This window comes from Alligator sinensis, unplaced genomic scaffold (genome assembly GCF_000455745.1).
Source record: "Alligator sinensis unplaced genomic scaffold, ASM45574v1 scaffold938_1, whole genome shotgun sequence".
NCBI classification, from domain to species: domain Eukaryota; kingdom Metazoa; phylum Chordata; order Crocodylia; family Alligatoridae; genus Alligator; species Alligator sinensis.
This window is the reverse complement of record NW_005842449.1, coordinates 527,618-537,880: the sequence shown is the minus strand read 5'-3', so window position 1 is coordinate 537,880 and position 10,263 is coordinate 527,618. Positions and strand designations below refer to the sequence as shown.

The following is a 10,263-nucleotide window of genomic DNA, read 5'->3' as shown; positions in this document are numbered from 1 at the left end:
GGGGGGTGATCCCCGCTGCCCTGCATCACATGGGGGGCTCTGCACGAGCCCCTGTAACCCCCAAGGGAAGATGAGAGACAGTATCTTTAGGATACTGGATTAGTAATTTTCAAGACTGTAAGGATGCAAATGGTCCCCTGGTTTTAACTAGATCAGGAAAGACTTCACTCTCATAAATGTGCACTTTTCAGGGGGCATGAAGTTATCTACATAGTGTTGGCTTCCTATAAATCCAATGAGCAATGTATGTAAATTAAGGCTGTGTGAAATTTTGGTCACTGTTTCATTTCATTTTTTATTCAGGCATTTCAACAGTCAAGTTACCAAATAATCCAGAATGAAACGCAAGGCTCCAAAACAGAATGGGCCATCTGAAATGTTTCAGATGTTTTGGAGCTGTTTCAGAGCTATTTCAAGCTGTTTTGGAGGTGGGCTTGCAGGGAAAGCGAGAGAAACTAAGGGGGTGGGGGGGAAGGACTGCTCTGATATTGACATCTGTAGCTGGTCAGTGAAAAGAATGTATCCTTGAGGTCCAATCGCAGTGCTCTGGGGGAGGAACAGAGAAGCACCATAAAAAGACTGTTTGTGAACTTTTGTATGTCACTTTGCAGCTTCATCTGTGAGTGTCTGGAGTAGCAGCAGAGAACAGCACCTGTAAGCTTGGCTGGCAGCTTGGTAGTGCCTTGCTACCAAGTTGTAGCCATTGTCATTAATCTTTTCCTATTTACCCTTGCCTGCCCTTCCCCAAAAATCCTGTTATTTGTTCTTCTCATTCCACCCCCGCACCTCCTGCCAAACAAAAAGAAGGCAATGCTTTGCCTGGAAAGCACTCAATACACCTACATTTATTACACACACACTCACACAGACACACATTTTTTTCCAGCACACAAAATATGAAGCTGGAAAGGCAGGTGCCACAGGGGGCAGAGGGAGGCTGTAAGTTCCCTCCCCACCCAACTTAGACACAGCCTCTTCCCTAGCACTTGCAGAAATACGGCTTCTGGTGCTGGTGGCAGCAAGGAAATGGGACCAGTGCCTATATCTGCACCCCCTCCAATAACACCAGCCATAATAATAACCCCCGGCCCCACCAGCATGAAAAGCAGAACCAGCATGACAGTCTCTTCCACCCCCATTTAGTTCCTAGTCTGAGCCTTCCAGTGCCAGAGGAGGATCTGGATCTGGAAGTAGGGGTCCTGAATGCCCTAGCAAAAGAAATTCTGGCGACCAAGGAGGAGTCTGAGTTTGTGCTCCACTCCCTCCAATTTCCCCTAGAGCCAGGTCTCCTTCCCTGGAAGGCAGTTCAGAGGAGATTGAGGTAGAAGTTGTGGAGGTAAGTGTCTCAGCTGAGTCCACTCCTCCTTTTGTTGTGCCTCTGCCTGCTGAGGATGGGGATCAGGCAGGTTCCACACCTGCACCCCAAAAGTGAGGGGGTAGTGTGGCGTGGGATCATTTTGAGGTGGCAGATGATCCCAGGTATGCTATCTGCCTGCACTGCTGATATAAGACCAGCCGAGACAAGGAGGAGAAACACTACAGCACCATGGGGATGTCGATGCATCTCCACAGGCACCATCCCCTTGCCCTTGCTCCTCCTCAGCCTAGCACCAGTGGGAGCATGCCCCAAAAGAAGTCCCCCTCTCACTCCAAAGCCCCCATCCCCCTGAAGCAGAGGCAGGCCACCCTGGAACAGTGTGGGGAGGCAGGCACTCGCGGGGGGGGCGCATTGCAAAGGTGAGCGAGATCACCCAGATCATCAGGGAGATGCTTGCTCTGGATGACTAGCCCTTCTCTCTAATTGAGTGGCCAGGGTTCAGGTAGCTCATGGCCTCATCCTAACAAGTTCCCGCATGTACCACCTTCAGCAGAATGGTGGTGCCATTCCTATGTGAGGCATGCAGGAAGTACTTGAGAGAGGAGCTGTGCAAGGCAGGTCTGCAAGTGGCCTTGCACTTCACCTCGGACATCTGGAGCAGCCGGGGTAGAGATCATGCCTACCTCTCCATCACAGGGCACTGGTGCCATCAGTCAGGCCATCGGTGGGCTCTCCTTCAAGCTGAGGGAATGGATGAGTCCCACACAGCAAGGGAGATCATGGAGGCCATGAACTGCATGGCGCAGGGGTGGCTCATTGGGAAGGGTGAGTTCATCCGTGGGTTCATGGTCACCGACAATGGGGCCAGTATGGTCAAGGTGGTCCATGATGCCAACTTTGTTGGCATCTGCTATGTGGCACACAAGCTCCACCTTGCAGTCACCTTGGAGGGGGACAGGGCTGCCGATGATGGCGCTGTCACAACCGGCCAGCTTATTTCGAAGTGCACGAAGATGGTGGGCTACTTCCACTGCAGTATCAAGGTGGGCAAGATGCTATGGGACCAACAGGCAGAGCTGAGTATCCTGCAGCATAAAATCATTCAGGATGTGGAGACTCAGTGGAACTCCACATACCTCATGCTGGAAAGGCTGGTAGAGCAACAGAAGGCCATCCATGAAATGGCCTTGCTTGGGGAGATTGGGATCAGTGGCCCACTTAACAAAACAGAGTAGAATTCCAGCTCCCAGATCTTGGTGGTCCTCAAGCTATTTCTTGAGGCCATCAAGACCCTCAGCACTGGCAATGCCCTCCTTAGCCAGGTGATCCCCAAAGTGAGGGAACTTGCGAATCAAATGGAGAAGTTTTAAGGGATCAATGTTTCTGGCTGGGGCAAGCCGCTGTCACCAGAGGTGCAGGCACTGGTAAAGCAGCTAAGGGATGGCATCAAGAAACAGCTAGATCCATTGTGGTCCGGTATGGTCCACGTCCTGGTGGCCATGTTGACCTGAGGGTGAAGGGGAGTATGTGCACCAGCAAAACCCTGGCTCACTGGATGGAGGTGCTGCTGAACTAAGTCCGGGAGGCCGAAGGGCACAGGTGGAGGATGTGAAAGAGGGGATCCACTTTCCTGTGCCAGCACTCCCAGCAGCAGCCAGTCTCCTCCATGACAGGCAGTGCCAATGTGGGCCAAGGACATGGCTTCAATGGTGGGGTCCAGACGCACCAGACCCCAGCATCGGGCAGGTAGTGCTGAGGCCTCGGTGACTACCTATCTTGGCGAGGACATAGAGCCACTGGACTGTGACCCCTTGGCCTATTGGGCAAGCCACAGCCAGATGTGGCAGGATCTGAACACGGTTGCCGGAGAACACCTGTTCTGTCCACTGACCGGTGTTCCAAATGAGAGGGTGTTCAGCATTGCTGGGGATGTTGTGACACCCCACTGCACCTCCTTGCATGCTGGTCTGGTGGAGCAACTGGTGTTCCTGAAGGTGTACCTCCCACTGCTAGGGTTCCCCAAGCTCCACCTGCAGATGGAGTGAGCGCCACCCTCCTCACTCCATCCACACCTATTTCCTTTTTTTTTTTTTTAAACCATTCAATATATTAAGGCAGATTTGGATGTAAACAGCAGAGAGGGCAGCCCCTTCCGAGTGACCAAGGCCCACCAAGTTTCAAGGAGATAGGTGCAGGGGTTTCTCAGAAACTGCACCTCAAGCTGCTGACAAGCAAAACTCATGCCACATGTGACTGTGTGTGCCCCAATGAGGTCTCCTCCTCTAAAGCCTTATCCTGGTCCACCACTTTAAATGACAACAGGTAATAACTTAGTAAACAGCACAGTAGCACCAGTAGAATCTCAGGCAGCCAAACTGTTACAAAGCCTTTCTTTCCTTTCCTGCAGGAGCTTCTTCTCCAGCAGCTGTCAAAGAACTCTCCCTACCAGCCCCAGCCCTGGGGCTTAGATGTGCCCAGGGCCCTGTGTCCTTCTGGTCAGCTGACCAGAGACCAGTGCTAGGGGTGTTGGTCTCAGGACATGGCACTGACAAACAAGGTTATTTGAGTCAATCTGGTATCTTTTAGTAGACCAACTGAATAGTTAGAGAAATATATCTTAGCAAACTTTAGGGTTGAAGAGCCCTTCATCAGGTTGAGAAAGCACCTGCAGTTGGTGTATGTGCTGTTCCTGGATGGAAGGAATAGTAAAGAATCCAGAGGCTGGCATGCAATGCAGGCAAGAAAGCCATCAGTGAAAATGGAAATGGAGGTGTAAGGGGGTGAGGGACAGACTGGGGTGGGGTGGGGGGGGAAGGGGGATGTAGCAGGTAAAAGTCAAGAGGTACCTGGGGAGTTAGATGTCCGGCAGGTTGTAGCGTGTCATAAATCCAATGTCTATATTGAGGCCGGCATGAGTTTCTGTATCTAGGATGTTGTATTCCTACACGAGTTTCTGTATCTAGGATGTTGGTGAAGTGAAGTTCATAGGCCTGTCTGTGAAAAGTGGTTTGTAAATTCCCTTTGAGGATCAGGACTGAGAAACTGCAGACAGAGTGGTTTTCTTGTGAGAAATGTGCCCCCACAGGTAGTTGGTATTTTTGTCTTTGATAGATTCTAGTGTGCAGTTTGTGGGGGTATAGAGATATGTTGGCAGGTTTTGCATTTCTTGTCATGGCACGGTCTGGATCCATTTGGTGTGTTTTGACCTGTAGGAAGTTGGCTTCTGGTGATGAGGTTAGCAAGGTTCGGTGCTTGTTTGAATTTACAAGTCACTTTTCACAGACAGGCGTATGAACTTCACTTCATCAGCTTCCTAGGTACAGAAACTCATGGACTCAATATAGACATTGGATTTATGACACACTACAACCTGCCTGACATCTGACTCCCCTGGTAGCAGCAGGTACCTCTCCACTTTTACTTGCTACATCCCCCTTCCCCTTCCTGACCCCCCCGCCCCGCATCCTTCACCCCCTGATGCCTCCACTTACATTTTCACTGACTGGCTTTCTTGCATGCATTACATGCCGGCCTCTGACTTCTTTACTATTCCTTCCATCCAGGAGGAGCACACACACACCAACTAGATGCTTCCTTAGCTTGATGAAGATTTTTTATACCTGAGAGCTTGCAAAGAAGAATTTCTCCAACTGTTCTGTTGGCCTAATGAAAGAGATCAGCTTGACCCTAAGAGTCTTGTCTGGGCTATGTCCTTAGACCAACATGGCTACAACCTACACCCCTTAACATACACATAACATGAGTTTTGTTTTTAGCAGTTTGAGGTTCAGTTTCACAGAAAACCCTGCACCACTCTACCTGAAACCTAGCAGGCCTCTCTCATGCCCGCATGAGGGGCTATGTATGGGGCAGGACAGATGCTAATGAGAGCAGCCATTTAATGCCCCACTCTCAGAGCTGGAGGCGGCAGTTTAGTTTCTCACCAGCCAATAGATGAAGAACATCTCCCTGCTGAGCTCCCATGCCAGGAAGAACTTGGAGGTATAAGGGCTGGGGCTATATGGGGAGGAGGAGGCCCCACATCATTCTGGGCATGACCTAAAACCTCACCCTGCCAGAGTAGGGAGGCCTGAGTGGGAATGCTGGTGGCACAGCAGCCCCAGGAAGTGCCAGGACCATGAACCTGCCTGGTGAAAGGCGGGTAGAAGTAGGAGGCACCTGATAACATCCAGCCACCGTGCTGTCCTGGCTGGGAAAAGTCGAGACCTGTAAGATCTTTGAGAGGCCTGAGGCTTACTGGTTACATTGGAGTTGAGGGGGAGAACAGGGGCTACCATCCCTGCAGTTTTCACCCCGCTGCACCTTAACACGTACATGAAGTCACACACGTCATGAGTTTTGCTTGTCAGCAGTTTGAGGTGCAGTTTCCCAGAAATTCCTGCACCTATCTCCTTGAAACTTGGCAGGCCTCATGGTGTCAGAAGGGGCTAGCATCCCTACAAGTTTCATCCAAATCAGGAAAGAAATGACAAAGTTATAGGCAGTTTTGTGATTCCCTATGATAGCTATAGCCTATGGCCGAAACACTGTTGAAATTCTGAAACAGCTCTGAAACAGCTTTGGCCAAAATGAAATGGAACAGTGATTCAAAACACCAAAACAAATCATTGTCCCTTGGAAATGCTGAATATAAAACAAAATGAAACACAGCCATTTCGGACAGCCCTACAAAAGACTGAAACGAAACACTGTCCCTCCAAAACTCTGAATCCAAAAATGAAACAGAACGCATGCATTTCGCACAGCCCTAATGTAAATGGCCACATATGAAACTGTACTTATGCTTTGCCTTGAGAGCAAGGTTTTATTTTTTGTTTTCCTCAGCATAGCGAAACAATGGAGTCCCTTGGCTAGAGGGTTGAGTAGAAATTGCACTCTTGGATCCATCTCAGCATATGGCTATTGATTTCTTTCTACAATAAATCTTTTAATAACTCACTTATTATCAGGGATAACTGATTCTTGAGCATTTGACTATACAGGCAGGCCTCTTCCAAGGAAGTTGGTGACCTTTTCTGAGTGAATGACTGGACCAAGGTATGATTCTTCTAGCTGGCAAAATCCCCTCTGTTAAGAGCTGGCAAGACCTGGGTGCGATGGATAAGTCTGAAGCACTGCAGATGAAGGACCTGGCCCCTAGCCCATCTCAGCTGGTTCACAGCAGTCAAACAGTAGACAGCAAGGAGGGGCTTGGGGCAGAAGGGTAACCTGAATGTGTGAGAGTACCCCAGGAGTATGTCCCTGGCTGCATTAAGGGTTGGGGAGCTTAACACTATCTCTAAACGAACAGCGTAATATAATGTGATTATCTGAAGAGCTATAACAGGCAGCAGTTACTGACAGTATTTATTGCTGTAATACTCTAATATTTCAAGTTGTTTTTTAAAGTTTCGTTGCCAATAAATGTCAATAAAGAAATAATAAAGCACAAAGAAAGCCTCTCATAAATTTCAAATGTATACATTTAAAGTGCAATATATAAATGACTATAAAAACTAGGTTCTGCACATATTTGTTCTGGATTTTAGATGTGATTTAGTAGCAGAATATTGTCTGACATGCTATATCAAATCAAATGTAGACATTCCTGGTTAATTGCTATATTATAGGCTAATTACAAGCCTGCCAGCTCATTATAAACCCCATAATTTTTTTTGCTTTCAGCAATTACCTGTCGCAGACAAGACGGGGGACAAGCTGACATTAGCGAGTGCCTTAAATATGCCAGCCCCTTACCACCATTAACACAGACCTGCCAAATCCCTTGCCAAGATGACTGTCAGTTCACAAGCTGGTCAAAATTTTCTTCCTGCAATGGGGACTGTGGAGGAGTCAGGGCAAGAAAACGCACTCTTGTTGGTAAGAATTCTATGGATACAAAGGTTTTTTATTATTATCTGTTGTAATTTATTGTGTTTTAAACTCACATACTTCCTTCCTTGGATCACCAGATGACAAACAAGCAGGAATTTCTATGTTCAGGATGAACTACCAGGTAGATAATGGGCCTAAACTTTGATGGAACTGAGGAGGAAAATATATGTAAATGATACTGTGGCAAAGTAGTGGTCAGAGAAAAAGTAAAGATTCCATAGTAAACTGACTTCAGAATGGTTCAGATAGTAGACTATTTATCTTTCTGAAGGGCAGGTCAACACTACCACAATTCATTGAGTTGAAATCTTCAAAGTAGCACAGAGCCTATGGATGTTAAGGGGAATGTTTCTACATATTTTTGTTCAGTTCCTAACTTATCTCCTGCAGCCCTAATGTGTGTCATTACTGAATACTTGAAGACTTTCATATTTATGTAATTCCATAGCCTGTCTCCAGGTGTCTTAGGACACCTTATGCTATGTTTTCTCTTAAACTATCAAGATGACTCTTCTTTGTGGTTGAAAGAGATGCTGTCTGTCCACTAGAACAGTGGAGGCCAACATCTTTGGCAGGTCTGCCACAAATAAGCCCCCCCAGTGCCACTCTGACACCCTTCCCAATCTGTTCTTCTGCTTTCTGTTCCTGGCCTTATGCTACCAGTTGCATCTGATGCTTTGTTTTATGCTTCCTTTTCTGTGCTCCCTGCCCAGTTTGCTGCTTTGCTTTACACCCCATCTCATGCTTTGCTTCCTGCTCCCTTCCAAATCCGAAACTGCCCATGCCACTGTGGTATCCATTGTGGTGCACATACCTCAGATTGGCCAACTTTGCACTAGAACCAGACCACCTGACTTAGCCAGGGGGCTGCTTTATACCAATGTAATATGATACTCACCAAAATTGGAAGAGCTAAGGATAGCAAATGATTCATAATCTTTGAGAAGACTCACAGTAGCCCCTTATAATTCTAGTAAACAGTTTATGTCAGGATTGCTTTCATAGGGGAAAGAGATGGCCATTACCTTCAAAATTAAACAAAGAGGAGCTCCTATTAACCTGGACACTTATAGGTCCCTTTGTACCTCTCTTTACTGAGCTCAGCTACTCACCTGGTGCTGAGATCATAGTTTGGCCCGTAATGAATAAATTCCATCTTGCAAACTGTTATTCAGTCCAATCTACAGAGCTAATTGAGCATGAAAGCCTAATTATTAATTTGGGGGAAGATGAAATGGAGGGGCAACTCTCATGTTTTCAATATGATGCTACCTAATGAGAACAGAAGGAGAAATCCCATGTTCATCTTACATATTGGGTCAGTGGCTAGTAGAACAGTGCCCTTATGTCACGTCAGTGTTTCCTTGTATGTAAGTGTGATATTTGAAAGACAAGGAAACCCACCAAAGTATTTATTTATATTATCTTCTAGTTGAAACCAGGTATTTTATAAAATGTTTGTTTCCAGCCTTCATCCATCATTAAAAATAGGACTGACAATAGGGTATGATAATAAATACTGGGGAAAGAGAAAACAAACAACAAAGGAGGAGATTAAAACTGCAAAAAATAGGAGAAAAAAGGATATTAGGTACTGGGGGGAAGTAAATGAGTATCAAGAAGAGATTTGGAAAAAAAATACAACAAGGTAGTAGACTAAATCAAAAGAAGGAGCTCATTTCATTAATGGGCTGATTTTCAATATTTTATCTAAACTGGGGATTTTTACAACCTCAGAGAGTGCATTAGTATCATACAGATGTGTGTTCTCTCCTTTTACAAAAAATAAATTTTAAAACTTGAAAAATTGTTATCTAGAAATGAATAAAATTTATTTGCTATTGCTCTCTGCATCATTAGTGAATTAGAAAGGAAAGAACATCCTGCTATTGAATTGCTAAAATGTTTACGTTGGGGTGTCGCAAGGTAAGAACTTAAATGCATATTCAAATATAATAGATGGCTTTGTTTTAAAAAGTACTGAAGCTAAGGCAAGCAAAGGGGCTTGATGCTTTTGAAAATCAGATCACTTAATTTGACTGGCTATGTGATTTTGATGCCTCGTGTTGGGTACCTACATTTGAAAACTTTGTCCTTAAGTCATATGGTCTTGTACTTTTACAGATCATTACTTGATATTATCAGTTTTTGATACAAGATGACAAAAAAGCAGTGTCTGAAAAAATTATATAATCCTCCCCAACCTTTCCCCACAGGAAAAAGTAAAAAAAGGGACAAATGCAAAAACTCACAGATGTATCCCTTGATTGAGAATCAGTTTTGTCCATGTGACAAGTACAGCGCTCAGCCCGTGGGAAACTGGTCTGACTGTATTTTACCAGAAGGCAAAGTGGAAGTATTATTGGGAATGAAAGTACAAGGAGACATTAAAGAGTGTGGACAAGGTTATCGTTACCAGGCCATGGCATGCTACGATCAAAATAGTCGACTTGTGGAAACATCACGATGCAATAGTCACGGTATGTAGATACTTGTTTTCGTACATTTTCCTGTCTGTTTTTCCTGATCCAGCTATGCAGGACCAGTGCAGTTGGAGCCTGTTTAAGCTGTGTGAGGATGGCATGGCAGGAGCCTGTTCTAGCTGCATTGGCTGGCACATCTGGAGCTCAATCAAGTTATGCAGGGCTGGCCCAACTGAAACGTGATCCCTGCACGTGGAGCTTGGAAATTTAATGGAGCAGGAGTGGGTGGCAGTGTTAATTGTCACTGCACCCCCACCACCAAATTTCTGGACACTAGAGGAGCCCCATGAACTGGATGACACAGTTCTGCGGGCAGGATCTGATGCTGATAAAGTATCAATTTCATGGCATGCTTTTGCTGCTCTGGAGCACATGCTTTAAGAGTCAGTGGCCTATAATAAGTTATACAATGTTGACTGCATCAGGCAGAAGCATGACAGATGTTAGCAACTACTTTGTTTTAGTAGCTAGTTAACCCAAAGCTTAAGCTTAGCACCTCTAGGTAGAACAGTAAAGAATTTTCTGATCAAAGGTTTTTCATTGAAAAAGTTCAGTTCACCAAAACCA

The 10,263-nt window shown here is 45.9% G+C and overlaps 1 protein-coding gene across 9 annotated transcripts in view; it reads left to right on the top strand.

Annotated features, from left to right (window-relative positions):
* THSD7A (thrombospondin type 1 domain containing 7A) overlaps positions 1-10,263 on the top strand; it is a 555,303-nt gene that overhangs the window by 470,593 nt on the left and 74,447 nt on the right. For all 9 annotated transcript variants that reach the window (XM_025212153.1, XM_025212155.1, XM_025212154.1 and 6 more), the window contains 2 exons: positions 7,004-7,198; positions 9,430-9,693. In XM_025212153.1, coding sequence (XP_025067938.1) covers positions 7,004-7,198; positions 9,430-9,693 — 459 coding nt within the window. The remainder of the gene's footprint in view (positions 1-7,003; positions 7,199-9,429; positions 9,694-10,263) is intronic.